The sequence below is a fragment of the Sus scrofa genome, chromosome 17, assembly GCF_054392235.1.
Source record: "Sus scrofa isolate SSC_HxYL_T2T_F1_AM1 chromosome 17, Sscrofa_HxYL_maternal_Yorkshire_Landrace_v2.0, whole genome shotgun sequence".
NCBI lineage: Eukaryota > Metazoa > Chordata > Mammalia > Artiodactyla > Suidae > Sus > Sus scrofa.
Window position 1 is genome coordinate 56,940,341 of NC_139399.1, and position 24,995 is coordinate 56,965,335.

General features: G+C 48.1%; 1 protein-coding gene and 1 pseudogene across 5 annotated transcripts in view; both read left to right on the plus strand.

The window, feature by feature from the left end:
- The window catches only part of EYA2 (EYA transcriptional coactivator and phosphatase 2), a 315,037-nt gene that overhangs the window by 265,304 nt on the left and 24,738 nt on the right, over nt 1–24,995 (plus strand). For 4 of the 5 annotated variants that reach the window (XM_021077395.2, XM_021077398.2, XM_021077396.2 and 1 more), the window contains 2 exons: nt 2,582–2,671; nt 21,322–21,380. In XM_021077395.2, the coding sequence (XP_020933054.2) occupies nt 2,582–2,671; nt 21,322–21,380 (149 nt within the window). The remainder of the gene's footprint in view (nt 1–2,581; nt 2,672–21,321; nt 21,381–24,995) is intronic. The other variant, XM_085004230.1, reaches the window with a different exon arrangement.
- LOC146395343 (U6 spliceosomal RNA) lies at nt 10,785–10,884 on the plus strand (annotated as a pseudogene).

Below are 24,995 nucleotides of genomic sequence, written 5' to 3' on the forward strand. Positions count from 1 at the left end.
GGTTTAGGTGGTTTCCATGTCTTAGCTATTGTGAATAGTGCTACTATGAACATAGGGTGCATGTATCTTTTCAGATCTTAGCTTTGTCTGGGTATATGCCCAGGGGTAGAATTGCTGGAGCGTATGGCAACTCTATTTCTATTTCTATTTTTTGAGGAACCTCTGTACTGTTTTCCATAGTGGCTGCACCAATTTATATTCCCACCAACAGTGTAAGAGGGTTCACTTTTCTCCACACCCTCCCCAACATTTATTATTTGTAGACTTTTTCATGATGGCCATTCTGACCAGTGGGAGGTGGTAAGGTACCTCATTATAGTTTTGACTTGCATTTCTCTAATAATTAGCAATGATGACCATCTTTTCATGTGCCTATTGGCTGCCTGTATGTCTTGTTTGGAGAAATGTCTGTTGGGTCTTCAGGCCATTTTTCGATTGGGTTGTTCGTTTTTTTATTCCCAATTTATCTGAGCTGTTTGTATATTTTGGAAATTAAGCCCTGTCCACTATATCATTTCCAAATATTTTCTCCCAGTCCATAGACTGTCTTTTTGTTTGCTTATGGTTTCCTTTGCACATCAGGATTTTTAAATTCCTCAGACCGCCACAGTGTACAGCTTGGGTTGAGGACCATTATGCTTCATTATTTCTACATGTATCAGTTGGGATAGGTAAGGTTATGCTGTGATAACAAACATCCCCCAGATCTCATCTACTTCTCGTTTATGGTACGTGTCCATTGTGGTGTGTGGTCTGTTGCAGCTTGGAACCCAAGCTGACCGAGTAGCTTCTACCTGAATCATTGAGTCCTGTGCAGTGGGAGGAGAGAGCATGGTGAGCCATGCAGTAGTGCTTAAAGCTTCCAACCGGAAGTGAAACATAAATTCTGTTCCCATTTCATTGGCCAAAACAAGTCACATGTTCATACTTGAGTTCAACAGGGAGCATCTGTCTCAAGTCCAGCAGCCTTTTTTTGCAGAGGGCCAGATAGAAAATATTTCAGGATCCATAAGGATCTGTTGCAACTATTCACCTATGTCTTTAAGGCACAAAAGCAACCATAGGCAGCACCCTGTCCAAACGTATGAAAATCACTCTTGGATCATAAGCTATTCAAAAACAGGCAGCAGGTCAGGTCTAGCCCATGAACCATAGTTTTCTAAGCCCTGGTGTAGGAAGAAGCTCTTCAGGAAGGGACTCCAAATATGGGTGGAGAGTAATGCAGTCTACCACACTGTGTGTATAGAAAAGAGAGGGACTGGAGTTCCTGTCATGGCTGAAGGGAAATGGATCTGACTCGCATCCATGAGGATGCAGGTTCAATCCCTGGCCTTACTCAGTGGGTTAAGGATCCGGCGTTGCCATGAGCTGTGATGTAGGTCTCAGAGGCAGCTGGGATCCCATGTTGCTGTGGCAGTAGCATAGGCTGGCAGTTCAACCCCTAGCGCTGAATCTCCATGTGCCGAGATTGCAGCCCTAAAAAGACAACAGAAAGAAAGGAAGGGAAGAAAGAAAGAAAGGAAGGAAGGAAGGAAGGAAGGAAGAAAGAAAGAGACAGACAAGACAGGGAGAGATCAAGACAGAGCAGAGGGAGAGAGAATGGACCCTATTACAGTACATTATATTTTACACACTATGCTGTGATACTGTGATACAACTTGCTTTTGTTCCTTAATACTGTGTTTCTGGATGTTTCTTTCATGTCAGGAGTTCTAGCATGAGTCTTTTTTTTTTTTTTTTTTTTTTTTTTTGCTTTTTAGGGCTGACATTGGAGGCATTGTGGCATATGGTAATTGCCAAGCCTAGGGGTCCAATCGGAGCTACAATTGCTGGCCTACCCCACAGCCACAGCAATGCAGGGTCCGAGCCACATCTGTGACCTACACCACAGCTCACAGCAACACCAGACCCTTAACCCACTGAGCGAGGCCGGGAACTGAACCCGCATCCTCATGGATACGAGTCAGGATCCTTACTGCTGAGCCACAACAGGAAGTCCTGACTCCATTTTTTTTAATGGCTGTCTAGTTTTCCCTGATATGAATGTATTATAGTGGGTTTTGTTTGTGTGTTTGTTTTTATAGTGAATCCTCTCGGGTTAGATAACAGTGGTTTTCTCAATAACCAGAGGAGGAAAGCAGCCCCATAGAGCGATACTGTAAAGAGAAAAGCAACATCCCAGCTCTCAGCAACATCTCAGTAGTTTGGACATAGTTATACTGCTTTTTCCTCTCTCAGCCTCCCTGGAAATACACATCTTTCAAGAGGCTTTTTCCTTTACTACAGCCTTTGCTGGCTCTTGCAACACGGAACGCAGTGGCCCTTCCAGGGGTGTATTTGGGGAGAGATTATAACACGGTAGAGGGTTAAATAGAAACAATAGAGGGTTAAATAGAAACAATGAAGTAGCAGCGACATCTCGGAAGCTGTGTAACGTTATCACCCTGACCCCACGGAGAGAGACACACTGGGACGGTGTGTGCGTCGTGCCGATGAGGAAGGACCAAAACCCCCCATCACAGGTGGGCCGGGGGAGGCGGAGATGACGGCAGCCCCACGTTCATCCTTGTCTTCCTCACAGGACACCACAACGTCCGTGCGCATCGGCCTGATGATGGAAGAAATGATCTTCAGCCTCGCAGACACGCATCTGTTCTTCAACGACCTGGAGGTTTGGAGTTGCTTGATTGCTTATTTTATTCCATAGCCACTGTATTTCATCACCTGCATCTGGTTTGGGGGACAAGACACTGCCTTTCTTTTTCCTTTTCTCCCTTTTTTTTTTTTTCTTTTTTTTTTTTTTTTTTTTTTTAGCGTTTGGAGGCTAGAAACTTTTATTTGAAACCCTCAAGAAGGCACGAAACTGTGGCCAGCCACGGCTTATTGGAAACACACTTGACCGGATTCGCTCCCTGGCTGCTCCATGCAGGGAAGGGGCTCTTCTCTCTGCTTTTGTGGGTGATGTCCACTGGCAGTCTTACTAATCCAATAAAGGCTGTGTAGTTTCTTCCTCTTGAAATTTGCTATTTAATAAGTTTATTAAAGCAAATTAGTACAGATCCCCCTGGGTCAGTTATAATTAGCAATGGGCCAGGATGGAAGCTTTTAAAAACAATTTACATTCCCCTGAAAACATGTTTTACAAAGAGAGAGAGAGTGAGCAGTGGGACCACGCTGATTTAAAGTATCTGCTCCTGTGCCCCTAAGCAAGTAGCAAGGAGATGGGAGAAAGGGGAGAGCAGCTTCAGAAATAAATTTCGTTCCTTTCTTTATACCCAGCCTAGGTCTGAAAGATTGGGGAAGAATTTCAATTAGAAAACCTATTTAGGAGTTCCCATGTGGCTCAGCAGGTTAAGTACCTGATGTTGTCACTGCAACAGCTCAGGTCATTGCTGTGGTGTAGGTTCAGTCCCTGCCCCGGGAACTTCCACATGCCATGGATGAAAATAAAAAAATAAAAAAGCTACTAAAGCAAAAGCAAAGGAATAGAAAGCCATGCAATGAACAAAGGTAAGGCATTATACAAAAAAAAAAAAATCTGGCTCAGGCTAACTAAGCAATTAAGTTCAGAGTCTGTCCCTGAGCTTCCTGGTAGCCAAAACAAGGAGGGAAATACAACACACTATTTACTCCTAATGAAAGAGCAAGCAGCTTTCTCCAAGGTGAGGAAAGGTCTTCAGTTGCTAAGAGGACTAATATGGGAATCTTCTGGCTTTGTGATTACTTTCTAATTATTGGTTTAACAGATTGGAAAATAAAGGCAACCTAAAGTAAAACTGTAGAAAGAACAATTCTATTTATACTAGGAATATTTTTTCCTAGAATCTGGAAAATCCCTGGGGACTCAACTGCGACATAAAAATATGAAGGCTGTAAATTCCAGATTTGTCCTGGCCAGGCCAGAGTGTTACTGATGCTTATTGTCGGGAAAGTAGACAGGTTCTCCTTTCTGGTCTGCAGTCCTGGAGTTCCAGAAGAAGAAACCCTGGCTTAAACGATCAGTCTTGTGTTCTACCCAGTCTGGGCAAGCCACTAGGGCCTTGGTCCTCCTATCTGTGAAATGGGATTGATGCTCTCTCCAACATCTTTTTTAAAGAGAGAACTCTTTGACAGAGAATTTTGGAGTCGTGGAGAATGCCACTAGCATCAAGGCCCACAGCTACCTCCTTAGCCAAAAGCAATGTGCAAACTCCCTTTACAAAGACCCCCTCATGTCTTAGGGGGAAAAAGAAAGAGCAAATTTAAATTTTTTGATGGAAAAAGAAAACTCATGGCAATTAAATTCAGTAAGCATTTATGGAGTCTAATGTAGTAAAGACTCATCTGATTGTAGCAAGCAAAACTCAACTTGCCTTAGCTAAATAAGTAAAAAATAAATGGAAATCATTGGCCCTTGTAGTTGAAAAGCCCAGGAAAGATTTTGTTTTTCCCTGTGTCTTCCTTAGAACGTCACTTTTAAGAGAGCAGGGACTGTGTCTGCCTGATTCAATCCAAATCCCCAAGGACCAGGCAATAAACAACCATAAAGACCATAACTGAGAATGTTTGTGACAGTGGAAAGGACCTGAAGGAAATGAAACAGTCAGATGTGACAGTGAGTGACGCGGGCGAGGAAGGAGGGTGGGGAGCGGCATCCTCAAGGGAGCCAGGGACGATGTCTTGAGGAGGTGGCACTGGACCCAAGTCCTGAATGATGACAGGAGCCAGCCAGGTGGAAATCAAAGGAGGTGGGATCGGCAGGTGCAAAGGCCCTGAGGTGAGAACCACTGTGCTGGACTCTAGGATTGACGAGAAGGCCACACGATGAGGGTGCGTGTGTGAAAGCAAGGGAGCAGCTGTTGGGATAGATGAGTCTGGAGGGGGAGGCGTGGGCCAGACACGAGCTCATGCAGAGTTTCTTCTGAGTGCTGTGGACAAGCATGGGGCGAGGGAGCCGGAAACAGGAAGGGCCACGTGACCTGGGTTTTGTTTTAAAGGGACCACTCTGGCCGCCGCATGGAGAATGGGCAGCAGGAGGGGAAATGTAGAGACAGGAAAACCAGGAAAGAGATGACTGCTGTTGTCCGCGCAAAAGGAGAAAAATGGGTTGGATTGAGGTGGTAAGATGTGGGCTTCGGGAAGGCGGTCGAGCTGAGAGGCCTTGCTGATGAGCTGGAGAGGAGGGTGAGGGAGAGAGAGGAGTCCAGAGGGACTCCGGGCCTGACCTGACCTGACCTGACCAGGGGTGGCGGTGCCATCCTCTGCAGGGGGCAACCCGGGAATGATGGAGAATCCATCTCTGTCGCGGGCACACGGGGTCTGAAATGTCTGGGACACCCCAGGGAAGATACCAAGCCAACAAGCTGATACACGAGCGTGAAGCTCTTGGGCAGTAAAAAATGGCAGACACGTAGTAGGGGCTTTGTCCATCTTGGTTGAACCTGAGGCTCAGAACCAGGTATTTTCTGGGACTGGTGTGTGTTCAAGCCCATGTCTTCAGAAGCCCCTCTGCCGGTCCTCGCTGGCCCCAAAGTCAGAGTCTTGGAAAAGGATCTTAATTACCAGCTGGAGCTACTCAGGGAAGCCAGTTTGTTTTTCTTCGCTACATTTTTTTCCCCAAATGTCCCCGGTGCCAGAAGCCCTGAGGGCACCTCAGCAGAATTGAAACCATGTTACGCGATGGAGAAGTTAAGACTCACACAAGTGAAAACACATTGCCTGCTCGGCGCCCCCATCAAACTCCGAGGGGCAGCCTCGTGGAGCTCCCCAGGGGGGCCGTTTGGGGCTGGGGCCTGCAGGAGGCCCGCCCGAGGCCTGGCTCCCGTATGGAGTGGTCGGATGATGGGGTTTAGGGAACAAAGTCAGATCCCTTTCTGCTGCAGGCCTGCAGAGCCCTCTGCAAATAAGGGGGTCAGTTCCCATAAGCAGCAGCAACTTATAGAGAATTGAGTGTTAGCCAGGCCCTACTCTAAGTACTATGGATTCAGTAGCCAAAAAAAAAAAAAAACCAGCAAGATCCCCACCATGGAGGCATTGACCTTCCTGTTGGCGAAGCAAACCATAAACAACTGGATAGAAAATGCCAGATGAAGTGCTTGGCAGAGAAACTAGCAGAGTCGAAGGAGATGGTCTCAGGGGCTCTTTTACTTGGTATAACCAAGTAAGGCTTGTCTGACATTTGGGCAGAGACCTGAAGGAGGTGAGAGAGAGGACCATATGGGTACCTGGGCGAAGACTGCACCAGGCAGAGGAAGCAGCAGTGCAAAGGCCCTGGGGCATGGTCAAGGTCAGCAAGTTCCAGGAACCGGGAGGAAACCAGTGCGGCTGAACTGAAGGAGCTGGAAGGGTTGTGGAGGGCCTTGTTGGGAAGGGGGAGACAGATCAGGTGGGGCCTTGGGGCCATCATGAAGGCTTCAGATCATATTCCAAGGGTGACAAGAAGCCACTGGGGGTTTTTGAGCAGGGGAGCAGCTCACGGTGCAGAGGCTCCCTCTGGCTGCTGGCTGGAGAACAGACCAGGTACTTGTTAGTTCAGTGGTTCCAGGATTCAAAGGTGCAAGCGCTCATGGAGAAGAATCCATGAGGTGGGAGGACTGGTCAGAGACAAGGTAGGTGCCAAGTTCAGCTGTGTCTCAGGACATTGGGGATGTGTGTCCTGAGTTTAGAGCAGGCACCTGCTAATCAGCTCAATCTGCCTTTGAGTCCTGGTTCCACCATCTCCGGGCTGTGTGACCTGGGCAAGTCACTCCATTTCCTGGACCCTCAGTTTCCTCCTCTGTTAAATGGGTAGAAGAAAAGCTACCAGAGTTCCCATTATGGCTCAGCAGAAATGAACCCAATGAACATCCATGAGGATGTGGTGTTTGATCCCTGGCCCCGCTCAGTGGGTTATGGATCCAGTGCTGCTGCGAGCTGCAGTGTAGGCTGCAGAGGAGGCTCAGATCTGGCATTCTTGTGGCGTAGGCTGTGGCGTAGGCTGGAAGCTATAGTTCCAACTTGACCCCTAGCCTGGGAACTTCCATATGCCGCACTTGTGGCCCTTTAAAAAAAAAAAAAAAAGCCTGCTTTCCAGGGTTGTAATGATAAAAGGAGATCATACGGAAGCCATCAGCACAGAACCTGGCACACTGCACCAGGGTGGGGGGCAAACTGTTTAATACAAATCATTTGATGTACTGTACAATGAGCTGGAAGATATAACTAGCTTGCCCAGTCCCTGATTTTACCATCATTCAATAACGATACATGTAATACAGAGATACCATAAGGATTATGACAGTCGTGAGCGACCTGGCCCTAAATCAGCCACCTGGAGTTGGGGCATAAATATCTGACAATTACCGGGCCCACTTGCCCTTGTGACAGGGCGGCTGCTTTTGCCTTAAAATCCAGGGAAGAGGCCCCTCATCTGAAACATCAGCTGGGGAGCGGGGCGAGGGTGGAGGTTGGAGTGAAACTCGCACACCTGTGGCTCGGGAGCGTCGAAAGCAGCCTGAGCTCCCTGAACTGCGCATGTGCGGCCGCCGAAGCCTCCGGACGGAGCTCTCCTCCCAGCTCGACAGAGGCGCTTAGGAGCAAGCACCGCCCTCGGGGGTTTGATGTGGGGGCTCAGTGTCCAGCGGGGGAGGGGTGGGCGGGGAGGCGATGCCCTTCATCCCCATGGCCCCTGCGTGAAGGTGAGCGGGGAAAGCCGGCCAGATTCAGGTGAGAGATGCAACCATCCTCGCCGTCTTGGCTTTGCCATCTTCCCTCGTTTGACTCAGAGAGCCGGCTCCCTCCGAGTCCGGCAGCCTTCTCATCAAGTCGGGGAGGGTAAGTTGGGCATCGGGAGGGAAGTGTGGGCTTCTAAAGGCGGGGCCAGGAATGCCCCATAACCCAGTACTTGGTACAGCCTTGTACGGGAAGGACTCATTCCACCCAAAATGCGCGGGCACCCCCGTGAGAAACACGCGCCCAGCCCTTGCGAGCAGTCAGTCAGCTGCACCGGATTTATGGATCTCCCTGGGTCAGTGCAAGCCGGGCTTCATGTGGCTTGCTTTTACTTGAAAAACAAAATTTTTGCTGTTTAACTTACAGGTTTTTCTTATTAGCGTTTTAGGAAGAAAAATGATTGGTGCATGATGCCAGTGATTCCATAGGTGAAACTGCTTAGGATGAAACTAAGGTTTTATCTTAGTTGTTTGTTTGTTTGTTTGTTTGGGGTTTTTTTGGGGGGGAATATAGTCGATTTACCATGTTGGATTAGTTTCTGGTGTCCGGCAAAGTGATACTTTTTCATATTCTTCTCCGTTATGGTTTAGGATATTGAATATAGTTCCCTGTGCTATACAGTAGGACCTTGTTATTTTATATCTGTTAATCCCAAACAACTATTCTTCCATGACCCCTCCCCTTCCCCTTTTGGTTACCATAAATCTGTTTTCTGTGCCTGTCAGTCTGTTTCGTTTTTGTAAATAAGTTCATTTGTATCCTTTGTTTAGATTCCACATACAAGTGATACTATGTGGTATTTGTCTTTCTCTTTCTGACTGACTTAGTATGATAATCTCTAGGTTCACCCATGTTGCTGCAAATGGCATTATTTCATTCTTTTTTATGGCTGAGTAATATTGCATTGTGTATATATACTACAATTTCTTTATCTATTCATCTGTTAATGGACATTTAGGTTTCTTCCATGTCTTGGCTATTGTAAATAATGCTGCTTTGAATATTGAGGTGCATGTGTGTTTTCGAATTAGAGTTTCCTCCAGATATGTGTCCAAGTAGGATTGCTGGATCACATGGCAACTCTAGTTTTTAAGGAATCTCAGTACTGTTTTCTAGAGTGGCTGCACCAATTTACATTCCCACCAACAGTGTAGGAGGGGTCCCTTGTCTCCATACCGTTTCCAGCATTTGTTATCTGTAGCCTTTTCAGTGATGGCCATTCTGACCCGTGAGACTTCATTGTACTTTTGATTTGCGTTTCTCTAATAATCAGAAGCTCAGGCTTGAAATGTTTAAAACAGAGAGTTGATTGAAAGGGGCATGGTAGGGTGCCTCTCAAATAGTAGTGGTGAGTCTTGTTTGAGAAGTTGTGTCCCTCGTATCAGTTATGTCTCAGGACTTTAAATCTCAGCGTGAGAGAAAATGTATCTCTTACAGAAGGTCACTGTCAAAACCACTTGAAAGCCAATGTTCTAGAGCAGGGCCGTCCAGTAGGACTTCCCACAGCGATGGCAGCGTCCTGCTCTGCACTGTCCCACACGGCCACCGCGGGCCACGTGGGCTTACTGAGCACTCGAAATATGGCTAGTGTGCCTGAGGCACTGAATTTTTAGTTGTATTTCATTTTAAGTCGTTTTCATGGAATTAGCCACATGTGGCTGGTGGCTCTCGTATTGGACAGAACATAACATTTACCTCATTGTACTCACTGTAGAAAGTTCTGTGAGAGAGTTCTGAAGCCCTGCATTTGTCAGACATGACCTACATTTTCAGTTAGGATGGTGCTAATAATAATAATAACAGCAGGAATCACAGGGGCATTCGCTGAGTACTTCCTGGGTGCCAGGCGCTATCCTGTGCGGTTTACATGCATTAACTTGCTTGAGTCTCACCATGGTTATCTCCATTCTCTCAGTCGGCTTGGGCTCCCGCAATGAAATACCACAGACTCTTCAGCGTCCACAACAGAAATTAAATTTCTTACTGTTCTGGAAGCTCGAAGTCCCACATCAGGGTGCTGGCAAACGTGGTTTCTGGTGAGAACACTCTCGTTGGCCTGTAGAGGGCGCCTTGTCCCCATGTCTCCTCAGGGCCTCTCCTAGGTGTGTGTACAAGGAGAGGGAGAGAAAGCAAGAGAAAGAGTATGTGCCAGGCAGCTCTGCTGTCTCTGCTCCAAGGGCACTAATCCTCTCAGATCAGGGCCCCACCCTTGTGACTTCATTGAACCTTAATTACTTCCTTCTCCAAATACAGCCACGCTAAGGGTCATGACTTCACCCTCTGAATCGGGGGAGGACACAAACATTCAGTCCATAACACCCATTTTACAAATAAAGAAACGGGAGTTCCCCGTCATGGCGCAGTGGTTAACGAATCTGACTAGGAACCATGAGGTTGCGGATTCAGTCCCTGCCCTTGCTCAGTGGGTTAAGGATCTGGCATTGCTGTGAGCTGTGGTGTGGGTCACAGATGCAGCTCGGATCCCGCGTTGCTGTGGCTCTGGCGTAGGCCAGTGGCTACAGCTCCGATTCGACCCCTAGCCTGGGAACCTCCATATGCCGCGGGAGCGGCCCAAGAAATAGCAAAAAGACAAAAAAAAATAAAATTAAAATAAAGAAAATAAAATAAAGAAACAGAGGCACCGAGAGGTTAAGCGAGCAGCCCGAAGTCACACAGTTGGCAGTCGCAGTATTCAGACCCAGGCGGCCTGGCTCCAAAGCGCTTGCCCTTAACCACTGTGCTACCTCTCCCTGGAGAACAGCTGCCATCTGGCTGAGAAAGACGATGCCCAACGGGAAACCTAGACTTGCCCAGAGCAGGGGAACCAAGAGCGAGGAGGACTGGTAGAGCCGGGAAGCCTGGAGGAGGACGAGCAAATTCTGACAGCAAGAGGAGGAGGCATTCCTGGTATAAATGTCAATGACAAAGATGAAAACTCCTCCGTCAGTTAGCTCATCATCTTCCCGTGATATATGCAGAACAAAATAACACCGTAACAGCAACCAAAACCCCACTGAACCCCTACAGCACCCTCCCAGCAATTCCAACGGGTAACAAAGCAATAGACAAAGGCTCTGGATGCATTTCTAGAAAGGATGCAGCAGCATATATTAAAAAAAAAATTGGAAAGATACAAAGATTAGCATGGCCCCTGCGCAGGATGACATGCAGATTCAAGAAGTGTTCCATATTTAAAAAAAAAGAAGAAGGATGTGGATGGTTGGAGCTGAGGGGCACAGACAGGAATAACAACCCAGTGACAGCAATAGCTGACATGTCCTGAGGGCTCACCTACTCACCATTTAACCCTAACAACAGCCGCAGGGGGTAGCTACTGTTATACAGCCCCATTTTAAAGAAGGGAAAACTGAGGCACAGGGAGGTTAACTTGCCCAGCACTGGCAAGCTTTTTACCCTGTGCCAGGCGTCACACGTGGCATTTTCTCACTGAAGTCTTGCAATGATCCTGCAAGGGAGGTTTTGCTTTTTCAATCTCCATTGTACAGGTGAACATGAGGTCCAGAGAGGTCACTGTCCGAGGGTCCCAGAGCTGTAAGAGTCGCGTGTAGATCAGATCCCAGGCCAAGCTGACTTCTAGGCTGACACATTTATTTTTCATGGAAGACATCATTTTATTTACTTCTTTATTTTTATGGCTGCACCCTCGGCATATGGACGTTCCCAGGCCAGGGACTGAATCCAAGTCGTCGCTGCAGCAACGCCAGGTCCTTTAGCCCCCTGCGCCAGGCCAGGGATCAAACCCACGCCTCCACAGCAACCCAAGCCACTGCAGACAGATTCTTAACCCACCGTGCCACAGCAGGTTCTCCAGAAGATAGCAATTTTGAGATGAACAGTGAATTGGAGAAGGACTACAGATCCACAGAGGGAATGGAAGAAAAGGGTCCTTGATAAGAACCGAGGTCAACCTAAAGGTTTTGGCAGAAGGTGCCTCTGGCCTGACTCGGGTGTGTCCAGGCAGGCGAGTGGGCTGGAGAGGGAGCGTTTCAAGATGCTGCCAGGGCTCTGGAAAGGCTCTGGCTGGAGGGACTCAGAAGTGGCTGGAATCTGGGCAGGCCGTGGCTGCTTGCCCGACACACAGGCCTGATTGCTAAACTTCTGATTTACGGCTCTGCAGGAGCTATCAGGGAGAATAATATTTCACCGTGTCAGCGCTGAGCGGCTCTCCAAGACATCCAGCCCAACTGGCCATGAATGCAACGCGGGCCACAGACTCTTTAGTACTCCTCAGAAAAGTTAAACATTCAGACAACATGAGAAAGAGGGCTCAGGGTTCCCTCCCAGCCAGCGGGCCCCTCTCCGGCGAGTCTAGAGGCAGCGTTAAGCAGTCTCACTTCTAAAATATACCTGCCTCAAAGGAGAAGGGGTGGCAGTGAGTCCATCTGGGCTCTGATGAGTCATTTTTCTAAAGCAAATTTGTCAACAATTTCCTTTCTGTGTTCGTGTCTCCAGGCAGCCAAGGACAGAAAGTGATAGGACTGGATGAGAGCAGGGCAGGTTGGGAAAACCCCAGCTGTCACCAGCTTCATGAGAATGGATTTTGATGGGTATTTGTCACCAGGCTCATTCAGAAATTAGCAAGGATGAGAATACGGAGTATCAACACCTGTGGGATGCCGGCAAAGGCTGATCCACACAGACATGCACAGCCTTAAATTACATTTATTAGAAAAACAGAAAAATTAATAAGAACTCATCATGGAAAAGACCATTAAGGTAGATAAAAGCCTTTGGCAAGCGTGAACAAGGATAAAAGTAACCAATATCCAGAATGAAAGGGGTGGATATTATTATAGCGTCAGCAGAAGTGCATTTTTTTTAATTAGGAGAATACCATGAGCAATATTATATACCAGTGAACTTGAAAACCTGGATGACTTGGACCCTTTTCAGGAAGGTATGAATTACCACAATTAACCCATGGGGGGAGTTCCCATTGTGGCTCAGCAGGCTAAGGACCCAGTGTTGTCTCTATGAGGATGCAGGTTTGATCCCTGGCCTTGCTCAGTGGGTTAAGGATCCAGCATTGCCATAAGCTTCGACATAGGTCACAGATGTGACTCGGACATCCCACGTTGCCATGGCTGTGGCATAGACCCCAGCTGCAGCTCTAATTCAACCTCTGGCCCAGGAACTTCCATATGCCATAGGTGCAGCCATAAAAAGAAAAAATTAACCCAAGGGGGGAAATTTTTTAAATAAACCAGTGACCATGAGAAATTGAAATGGTAGTTAAAGATGTACTCCCCTGAAAAAGGAACCAGGTCTAACTCGTTTTAAACAAGAGTTCCACCAGACATTTGAGGCAAGGGTAAATAAATCCCATCCTGCACAAACCGCTGAGCAAAGAAAAAGATGAGATGCTCTCTCATGCATTTTAGGATACTCATGTCACCTTGAAACTCAATCTGGACTTTAAGTGCATGACAAAAGGATAAATCACTGCCATTGTTGATGAAAGATGAGTCCCTCTGCAATCCCACAGACACCTTCGCCCAAGCCCTGTGATTCTTTATCTAAGTCCCACTTGGTGTGTCTGAGCTTCAGTTTCCACACTGGTGAAAGGAGGGTTCTGCATTGAAATTGGTATCATTGATTAGGCCAGCCACTTGCCTCATTACACATGCACAAATGCATGCATTAACCATATTTCATGATTTTTAAAAAATCCTGGAGACCTTGGTCTGCTGCCCAAGAGAGCCCAGAAACAGCAGCACTCCTGTAGCAACTAGCACACCCAGCACCCAGATCTTGGTTTCTAAACACCACTCCCTGGAGAAGTGGCTAATTCTAGGGCTGGGAAAGAAGATACATGATTAAACGGGGAGCACCTTCCAGTACCAAAAAGTAAGGAAGTGCTCAGAAAAACCCCAGGATGATGGGGATTGTCAAGGGCCATAAGAGCTGACTTGAAGAGTTCCCAGAGGCCAAAAGTAGAATAATTCAAGTACTAAAATAACGTGGTGTCTACCCCCAAATATAAAATAAGTACCTGTGAGCCCATGCGGACACAGATGAATGATTGAATAAATAAATAAGTGGAGGAGAATCCCCCATACAGAAAACTTCCAAATAATTTATGTAGGTACTCCACCCTCAACTGTGAGCTTGGCGTAGTTTCTTCCTTCCAAAGAGTATAATATGGAAACGTGGGGGGGAGGGTAGCTTCCCAGTGGAGAACTCAGAGGAACACTACCTGAGCCAGGTGAGCAAGGTCAGCGTCCACAGTGATAAGTCATGTTGACAGTATGTGATGAGGGGGGCCCTTTTACCTCTGTGATCCTCCTCCCCAAAACCCGTAACCCCAGTCTAACCATGAGAAAGATACCAGGCAAATCCCAGTGGAGAGACATTCTGCAAAATATCTGACCAGTACTCCTTTAAACTGTCACCCAAACCAAGGAAACTCTGAGAAACTATCACAGCCCTGAGGAACCGAAAGAGACAAGACAACAAAGTGTTTTTTGGTACCCAGGGTGGGATCCTGGAAGAGAAAAAGGATGGTAGTGGGAGAACTTAGTAAAGAACTGACATTAGTTAACAATAATATAGTGATATTTGTTTATGAGTTGGGACAACTATGCTATTTGAACATGAGGTTAATAAGGGGAACTGGGTGTGGGGTTATATGAAAACATTCTACTAATATTCAAAGTTTTTTGGCAAATCCAAAACTATCGTAGGAATTTCTGTCGTGGCGCAGTGGAAATGCATCCGACTAGGAACCATGAGGTTGCGGGTTCAATCCCTGGTCTCGCTCAGTGGGTTAAGGATCCAGCGTTGCCATGAGCTGTGGTGTCACAGACTTGGCTCAGATCCTGCATTGCTGTGGCTGTGGTGTAGGCTGGCAGCTGTAGCTCCAATTCGACCCCTACCCTGGGAACTTCCATATGCCACGGGTGTGGCCCTAAAAAGCAAATAATAATAATAATAACAATAACAATAACTATTCTAAAATTTAAAGCTTTAAAAAAAAAATGAAGGCTTACAGGTACCTAGCAACTTGCCCAAGATCACACACCTAGGAAACGGCAGGGCTGTCACTGGGACCCCAAGGATGGGCATTTGAAGGCCACCTACAATGCCAAGGATGTGTGAAGCAATGACTCCACCCCAGTTCTCTTCTGCCTGCCTCCCCACCCACCCCCTGCCCTGGTTCCCTGAGATGCATTAATGTGATGAGTTCATGGAATTTGCTCTGACGATTGCTGTGTTCTGCTTTGCTTCTAAATTGCTTCATCAGCAGGCCTGACCACCCATGAACCTCTTTCAGTGGTGAACTCAATTCAGTTTGGGCCAAGTGAATTCAAAATGGTTAATACCAGCAATAATTAAGGCAAACATGTATGTGGCATTTTCTATGAGCAAGGAATTCTTCAAAGTGCTTTACTCATATCGATTCATTCAATCCTTACAAAACCCTAAGTGGGAAGTACTGTTCTCTAGCTCAATTATAGACCAGGAAGTTGAGAGTCAAAAAAATATGATACCTGGAGTTCCCTGGTGGCCTAGCAGCTGGGGACTCAGTGTTATCACTGCCATGGTTTGGGTTACTGCTGTGGCTCGAGTTTGATCTCTCGCCTGGGGACATCTACATGCCACAGGCATGGCCAAAAGGAGAAAAAATTCAATAACTTGTCCAAGTTCATTTTTTAGTAATTTAGCAGAGTCAGAATTTGGCCCAAGAGTTCCCACTGGGGCTCAGTGGTAGAACATCTGACTTGGATCCATGAGGACGCAGGTTTGATCCCTGACCTCACTCAGTGGGTTAAGGATCTGGCATTGCTGTGAGCTGTGGTGTAGCTCGCAGACTCGGCTCAGATCCTGAGTTGCTGTGGCTTAGGCCAGCAGCTGCGGCTCCCATTAAACCCCTCCCCTGGGACCTTCCATATGCTATAGGTGCCATCCTAAAAAGAAAAAAAAAAAAAAAGAATTTGTCCCAGATCCTGGAGTCTGTGCTCTTAACTGCTATACATTCTGACCTTGCAAATACCAGTTAAAAAAAAAAATGGGCATTACCTTTAGGTTTCCCAATTTAGTGGATGGAGGAAGAAGAAATCGGCCCTTCTATCAAGCTAGGTTAATCCTGGAGGCCCCGCAAAGTGGGGAAACAGACAGAGGTCATTCATTCTGACAGGGGGTGGAATTGGGGCAGTTTTTACACAGCGGTGACATCAGCAAACCTTGGCAGGCTTTTGACAGATGGAAAGAAAAGGGAGGAAAGCATTCAAAACGGAAGGAACAGCCAATGCAAAGGCCGTTCATGGGGCAAGAGCATGAGGGTTGTTGAAGGACCAGCAGAGGCTGCTGTGTCTGCAGTGAGAGGCGTGGGACGTGGAGGGGTGTGCAGACAAGGGAGGACTGTGCTTTTACTTGCAGGGAGATGGAGGCCCTTGTGGGGGTTTGAACAGGGGAAAGGCAGGATCTAACTTAAGCTTTAACAGCATCTCTCTGGCTACTGGATGGAAACGAAGCTGCAAAGATGAGAAGTAGACAAGAGTAGAAGCAGGAAGAGTCAGGAGGTGACTGCAATAGTCAGGGGTCCGCAAATTTCTTCTTACAGAGAGTAAATATTTTAAGCTCTGCAGGTCAGACTGTCTCTGTCTCAGCTAGTCAGTTCTCCCATAGTAGGACAAAAGCAGTCAGAGACAGTACATAAGTGAATGAACATGGCTGTGTTCCAATAAAACTTTATTTACACAACAATGGCAGGCCAGATTTGATCCCTGAGTCTTAGTCTGCCGCCCCCTGGTGTCAGTGGAGGGTAATGATGGCTTGGACCACAGTGGAAGCAGCAGAAAGCCTCTCTTTTCCAGTGACATAGTAAGTACCTGGAGGACAAGAGCCTTGAAACCTCCCTCTCTCAACCCAAGCAGAATCTGCTGCAGTTCTTGGGCCCACAGGAGGCATTTTTATAAATGGCCTTGGGATAATGGATCTTTGCAATCACAGGCTCTGGAGGCAGATGGCCTCCTGGGCTCTTCCTCGACCTTATTGTGCAGCCTCAGGCCCTGTATTAACGTCCTGGGGAAATGAAATACCCAGACAGGTGGCTTCAACAAGGGAAACTTACTGTTCTGCAGTTCTCGAGACCAGAAGTTCAAGATCAAGATGTCAGCTGGGCTGGTTTGTTCTGAAGGCTGTGAGGGAGACATCTGTTTGTTGTTGCCTTTCTCTCCTAGCTTCTCCAAGACATTCCTTGGCTTGTGGATGCATCACCTCACCTCAAGGTCAGGCGACGTTCTCCCCCTGGGCCTGTCTGTCTCTGTGCCCAAATGTCCCCTTTTTATCAGGACACCATCTGTTCTGGATTAGGGCCACCCTCATGAGCTCATTCCCTTGATCATCTGTAAAGACCCTGTTTCCAAATGAGATCACATTCACAGGTACTGGGGTTAGGACTGCAGGTCAGCCCGTAACAGGCCTGTTCTCGTACTTCTTCTGCCTCGTTCTCTCCTCCGTACGATGGATACAGTGATATCCCTCTTAACACAGGTGAAGGGCTGAGCACAGGCCCTGGCCCATCGGGAGCTGGTCAGTGCTAGCTCTGTCCTCCAGTGTTAGATCCTATCTCTTCATCTCCTCCCCACGGAGATATTGTCTCTTTCAAAAGCAATACATATCCACAGTGTTCTTGTTTAAAAGAAAGAGAAAGAGGAGTTCCCACTGTGGTGCAGCCATAATGAACCTGACTTGTATCCATGAGGACATGGGTTCGATCTCTGGCCTCACTCAGTGGGTTAAGGATCCGGCATTGCCATGAGCTGTGGTGTAGGTCGCAGACACAGCTCAAATCCAGCATCGCTGTGGCGTAGGCTGGCACCTGGAGCTCCTATTCAACCCCTAGCCTGGGAACTTCCATATGCTGCGGGTGTGGTCCTAAGAAGACAGAGAAAGGAAGGGAAGGAGGAAGGAAGGAAGCATTTCAGCAAGTTGAAAGCCTCCTTTGACCACTAACCCAACTCCATTGCCTTGCCTGATGGAATTACTGTTTGCAGCCAGATGCATGAGCTTCTAGATCTTTCTATTTCCATTTATGTATATGGATACATTCATATATGATATCTTGATTTGTTTTTAATTGGTTTGTATGAATATATACATGTGTGATGCTGGAAGTATCATTCTCTGGTCTGCTTTTTTCTCACCCTGGAAGAGGTCTTGGAGGCATCGCCACATGCTCACATAGTAATCACTTCACGCTTCTGAGCTGGCGGGCAGGGGCCCCCTGAATGGATATACCACAGTTCATTCCGCCACAATCGGGGGAACTGCAGGTGTTTTTCAGTTTCTCACCGGGATGATGCTCATCCTTGCACAAGACCATTTGCAGGTGTTTCTTTGGGTCCACAAGTATAAATTCCTCAGCCCCACTGTACCCCCCCCCCAATGTCAAGGCCACGGGAACCCTTCTTCTGTCTCTGTCATGTGGTCCCATCCAAACCCCCCAGGATAGTCACCCTTTGGCTCGAGAGAGGCTAGAAGCACCCTGGGCTGTGAGAAGCTGGCGTCCTTTGTCAGAGGCCTGCCCCCATGCAGCACAGTCGAGGGGCACAGGCTCCTCTTCCCCCAGGGCCCAGCCTGGTCCTCGTGTCCTTTGCATTGTCCCACTCCCCTCCGTGCTGGCTCAGAGGGTAACTCGATCCAGGTCAGCTGGTGGCGTATGAGGTAGCGTCTAGCTGAGCGTCACGGTACTTTATTAAGTCCGAAATGTGATCGCTACTGTTGTCACACTTTAGCGCCCCCAGCAACCCCCCTGCAAATGAGAAAACCAGAGCCTCCGCACATACCTTTCCCCTGACATCAGGGAAAGCACAGGGAACCCTGCCCGGGGGCCTGAGCCCGGGTGACCCCCCGGAGCAGCTTTCAAGCTGGGGGGAAGGACTGGAGGCCACCGGGGTGGGGGCTGTTTTTCCAATTTCAGGCAAAGCAATGGGCTGGGGGGAAATCTGCTATTAATTTTTTCTTGGTGCCTGTGTCTCTGAAGTCACCACTGGCTTTTAAATACAGTTTTCATTAACATACTAGGACTGCTGGTCCTAGGACCCTTCTATCTCTATGAGATTGCCCAGGATCAGAGGGCTCAAACCAGGGTGCCCACAGGGGCCAAGTAACCAGATGAGTGAAGAAAAGAAAACCCAGCAGAGTGTGGAGGAGTACAGGTGGATGTCACAGCCAAGGATGGTCGGGATAGGAGCATGCAAGCCCTGCATTGCCAGGGCATGTCAGTTCTCAAAGTAGCTGAAAATCTGGAATGAGAGGGAGAGAAAGACAGAAGAAGAAGAGAGAGGAGGGAGGGAGGGAGGGAAAAGAGGGAGCAAGAAGTAGGGGGGTGCCTATTATTTCAAAAAATGTTTTAAGCACAGTGTGGCCTAAATAATATAGGTCTCCAGGCCAGCCTGCAAGCTCTTCCCTAATTGACACTGTCAACGTCGAAGAGAAATTGTCAGCCTCGTTCCTTTATCCCTCCAGAGCTGCACTGTCTGGTAGAATTTTCTGCAATGATGGGAAAGGTGCACCATCCAATATGGTAGCCCTTGGCTCCATTTGGCTATTGAGCACTTGAAATAGACCTAAGTGGCTTAAAACAACACAGTTCTGGAGGTCGAATGTCCAGAATCAGTTTCAGAGGGCTGAAGATGTGGGCAGAACTGGTTTCTTCTGGAAGCTTGAAGGGGAGAATCTGGTTCTGTGCCTTTTTCAGCTTCTAGCGGCTACCAGTGTTTCTTGGCTTGTGGCCTCTTCCTCCATTTTCAGGGCACCCTACTCCCATTCCCCTCACCTCTCTGTTGTCAAGGACCCCTCTGCCTCCTACGTAAGGACCCTCGTGATTACGTTTACGGCCCACCGGGGTAATCCAGGATGCTCTCCCCACCTCAGAATCTTTACCTTCATCACATCAGCACAGTTCCTTCTGCCGTGTACATTTTGGATTAGAACGTGGACATCTGTGGACGGTCGTCATGCAGCCGACCCGAATCAGGGCAGCCTTGTCTCAGCTGTGGGCTGGATTCCCAGGATCAAATGTTACGATGGGGCCTCACCCCTCTCTCCACCTCCCAGACCTGTTTTCCCCAACAGCCCCAGGAAAAGAAGAGCTTCTCCCCAAAAGTCCCACGGCTGGTTCTCATTGGTCCAGCTGAGGCCACACCCTCATCTCTGAAGCAATTGCTCTGGCCAGAGGAAGCCTGGGTTTCTCTGATTGGTGGAACGTGGGTCACATGCCCATCCCTGTCATCCCCTCCCCTCAGTCTTCATGCCCACGTGTTAAGGTATTTCCCTAAAAGAATTGAGAGATGTGTGGGTGGTGGAAAGCAGCATGTTACTGGAGTCTGTGGGACAGCAAGCCCTTGGAATGGTGCTTGGCCCTGTAGCGTAAGTGCTCCGTAAATGACGGTCACAGACTGTGAGACACAGAGGGGAACTTGGGCAGGGGATAGGTCCAGAAGCTAATGGTTGGAGAATACAAGGTCCTACTAAGCAGATGAAGGCGGAAGAACATTCCAAGCCGAGGAAACACCTTGAACAAGACAAAGACTTCCACTGCATGGCCATGGTGACCATAGGGCCTGGTGTACCTGGGGGCAGAGGGAGATTGGTCCTGTTTTGTGCCTGTCCTCCCAATGTAATTTGTGGTGGTGTATTGTAGTTTTATTTTGATTGTTTTAAAGTATAGTCAGTTCACAATGTTGTATTAATTTCTGCTGTACAGCAAAGTGATTCAGCCGTACGTATACACGTATCCAATCCCATACTGGTTATCACAGAACATTGAGTAGATTTCCTTGTGCCATACAGCAGGTCCCCTTCCATATATGTGTTCAGTCCCCAGTCCCAGACGTCCCCCTTCCCCTTTAGTAACCATAAGTTTGTTTTCAAAGTCGATGGGTCTGTTTTATAAATAAGTTCGTTTGTATCATTGTTTTAGATGCCACATGTAAGTGATGTCATATGGTATTTGTCTTTGACTTTGCTTAGTATGATAATCTCTAGGTCCCTCCATGTTGCTACAAATGGCATTATTTTGTTCTTTTTTATGGCTGAGTAATATTCCATTGTATTTATGTACCACGTCTTCTTTATCTCCTCCTCTGCCAATGGACATTTAAGTTGCTTCCATGTCTTGGCTGTTGTAAATAGTGCTGCAGTGAACACTGGGGTGCATGTATCTTTTTGAATTATTATTTTCTCCAGATATATGCCCAGGAGTGGGATTCCTGGATCATATGGTAGTTCTGTTTTTCGTTTCTTGAGGAAGCTCTATACGGTACTCCATAGCGGTTGCACCAATTTACATTCCCACCAACAATGTGGGAGGGTCCCCTTTCTCCCAATGTGATGTTGCTAGCATCCCCCTTTACACTGCAAAACTGTCTTGGTTTGCATGATAAACTCTATGGTCACCACCTCCTTGTGGTCATTTATAGGGAAACCAAAGGCAAAAGAGAGGATGAGACTTAGCCCAAGGTCACCTAACCATTTCCAGCAAAATTCACGCTAGAGGACTCTTGACTCCCCATCCATTGCTCCTTCTCCCCCAACCCTTAAAGGCTGCATCAGCTTAACCACTCACATTCCTCCCTTTCTCTTTTCTTGCCAAATTCTCTGTAGGATTGCGACCAGATCCACGTGGACGATGTCTCGTCTGATGACAATGGGCAAGATTTAAGGTAGGAACGTGGAGAGTCAAAAATGCCCCTCTGGGGAGTTCCCTGGTGACGCAGCAATTTAAAGATCAGCATTGTCACTGCTGTGGTTCAGGTTCAGTCCCCCCGGCCCCAGGAAAAAAAAAAAAAAAAAGCCCCCTATTGATTGGCTATCAAACTCACCTTTCAAGAGGAAGCAAAGAGGAAGGGTGGGCCGGTTTTCAGGGCAAGATGTGCCTGCCTTCAGCCAGAACTGGGACTTGGGTTTCTCCGAACTCAAAAATCACAACCCCGCCCCCACCCCACCATGCCTCTTCTGCATCACCTCAAATCACCGAGGCTGAGCTTTCCACAAATTCTCTGTGACTCTGCTTATGTTCATCTCTCTATGGGTTTTTTTTCCCCTGCTTTTAAAGTAATACATGATATTGTAAAAAATGCCAGGCACCACTGATCTTGCTTCCCAGAATCACCACTATTAAGAATATGGTAAAATGGAGTTCCCACTGCAGCACAGTAGGATCGACTGTGTCTCTGCAAGGCCAGGACACAGGTTCAGTCCCCAGCCCAGTACTGTGGGTTAAAAGATCCGGCATTGCTACAGCTGCAGCCTAGGTCCCAACTGCAGCTTGGATCTGATCCCTGGCCCATCCCTGGCCTGGGAGCTCCATATGCCGCGGGGCAGCATAAGGAGTCTGCTGCCCCAGAGTCTGGTATACCTTCTCCCAAGGTTAGATTGCATTCATTAACATACATACACTATTTAATGTAAAAATCAATACAGTCAATACTCCAAAAAAATATTTCTTAAATGAATAAGTGGTATGTCTGGTTTCTAGGAGAAAACACTCCTAGGAGGTGAATTCCTGAAATAAGGTGCCCAACTGCTGGAAATGAGCTAGCTTTCAGAAGAATGCAGCTGGAATATTCCAAACCTGCCCCTGGAGAGACTTTATAAAAACGGAACCCTAGTTAATCTGGGCTTATCCAAAATTATCACAATTCATCACCTCCAGGCCCATCAAAAATATCACGAGACCAAATAATGTTTTGCTTGTGGGCCAGTCGCGCACTTAGTGTTTGCTTCCTGGGTGTGTCTTCCAACTTCAAAAAAGAAACTAGAGTTTCTGTTCATGAGCCCTGTGAGTCTTTGCAAACCCAGCCCAATTAGAAGCGCTCAGCGGGCAGCGCCTGCGTCCTTTTAATTAGCCGTTCAGAAAATCCCTTCTGCGGCCAGGCCTGGCAAGGAGCACGGCTCCCTCGACCGCCAGGGCCATTTGGGTCACGGTCAACTGTGTCCTCTCCGTGAAGTCATCCCTAGGAGCCACTCTCCCTTTCAAGGCAATGAGCACCTGTGTTCCCTATTTGTTTTGGGGGGATTTTGGGGGGGGGGGGGGTTTGGTGTGTGTTGTCTTTTTAGGGCCATATGTGTGGCATATGTAAGTTCCCAGGCTAGAAGTCAAACCAGAGCTTCAGCTGCCAGCAGCTTGCAGCAACTCTGGATCCTTAATGCACTGAACAAGGCCAGGAAGTAAACCTTCATTCCTTATGGATGCTATGTCGGGTTCTTAACCCACTGAGCCACAATGGAAACTCCCTGGGTTCTGTTTTGATAGCTTTCCCTGTAGCTGGCTGGCTTGGAATTTACAGCAATGTCCCTCTGAACCCTGCCCCATGCTGAGCTGTTCGGTATCTCACTTCAAGAATCCACAATCCAGTAGTTCCCATCGTGGTGCAGTGGAAACGAATCCAACCAGGAACCATGAGGTTGCAGGTTCGATCCCTGGCCTCGCTCAGTGGGTTGAGGATCCAGCATTGCCGTGAGCTATGGTGTAGGTTGTAGACATGGCTTGGATCTGGCATTGCTGTGGCTGTGCTGTAGGCCGGTGGCTGCAGTTCCAATTTGACCCCTAGCCTGGGAACCTCCATATGCCACGGGTGTAGCCCTAAAAAGCAGAAAGAAAAAAAAAAGAGAGAGAGAGAGAGGGAGAATCCACAATCCAAGGATGTTTCTCCCCCCTAGAAGCCAAATTCCCCATTTATTCATTCAAAAAATATCTGTGGAAGACCTACTGTGTGCTGGGTACGCAGCATCAAATGCCCCTCATTTGGCTTTTTTTTCATTCAGTGAACATTAAAATCAACAGTGGCAAGGCCCTTATCTTGCCCCCTGCTCTGTTCCAGATGCTTTACCTGGGTTAACTCACTTGCATCTTCACAGTAACCCTGGGAGACAGTTGCTCTCATCATCATCCCGTTTTACCCTTGGGGAATGGGAGGTACAGAGAGGTTAAGTAACCTGCCCAGCCTCACACAGCTGGTAAGTGGGGGAAGGCAGGATTCATGGAAGCCCTTCCCTGCCCTCCACCCCTTGGCAGAACATCCAGGCGTCTCCCCAGGGCATCCTCTGAGTTTATAGAGTCAGTGTTCTTTTTCAGGAATAAATTTTCTAGCCTTTCTCCACTAACCAGGGAGGGGTCCATAAGCATTATTCTAGATTCCCATCTTACTTAAAGGGAAACTTCCAGCATGCCCAGAGCCCTGGATATCCTGCAGATGAAGAAGGAAGATGACCTCAGATTCCTCACACCCGGAACCCAGTTAGGAGACACCCCCCTTGACTCCCAAACAGATCAGAACATCTACACAAGGAAAAGAGACACACCTACACCATAAATCAGAAGAGAACGGGGGCAAAGCTTCTTCCGGCTGCTGATATCAGTGTCACGCCCACCAGGAAGATTGGCCGGTGAGCTATGCCGAAGTTTGCTCTGGCTGCTGGAGCCACTCCTATTTCTGGCTGCTTCGCTCCTAGAACCTTCGCTAACCAGATCCAGGCAACTTCCTGGGGCTGCTGGTCCCAGGACTGACCACCAGCCTCTGCCAGAGGCTCCCGTGTTAACCTACCTTCCGCTCTGTGTCACGCAGACTGCCTTCTGCGCTGTCCCCACAACAAGGGAACATGCCCTGTGGGTCTCAGGAGGTCTGTGCGTGTGCAGCTCCGTCTCCCATCGGCACCCGGGAAGGTCATGCCTGCTCTGTTCCTGCAGGGATCCAGCAGAGCTGGAAAAGGAAGAGTAGGCTGCTGCTGAAAAGGCTGTGACCAGAGAGAAGGTCCGAGGGAATGGATGCTTCAGCTCCCAAGGACACTGCCACTCCGCCCAAGGTCACAGACCCGTCTGAAGCTGCAAAGGTGCCCTCTGCGCCTACCCAGAGGCTTGCTGTTGAAGACAGTGGTGTCCACCTGCCACTCAGGCCGGCGGATGGTCTTCAGCCATTCTTCCACAGACTCTCAAACGGCAAGTGGAAATGAGGTGGACGGAAAACAGAATTTCTCTTTTAAAAACAGAAGAAGAAGAACTTACCTAGCAAGATGGGAACCTTGGCAGTAGAGAGGAAGGAGCACAGGGCAGTTGAAGGTGCAGGTTCTGGAAATGAGGGACCGTGATGGGATAAAGTCACCTGGCCCCTTTCCTGCCCGGTTAAGAATATGCTAGAAAAGTGCCTGGCACAGTGAGTCCTTGCTAAATAGTTCTCCGCCCCTTTGATTAGATCTTACCTGCTCCCTTTGCTGGTTGGGGACAGGTCATCTCTCTTGAGCCCCTGCTCACTGCCACCCAAGGGAGGAGCTGAGAAGGA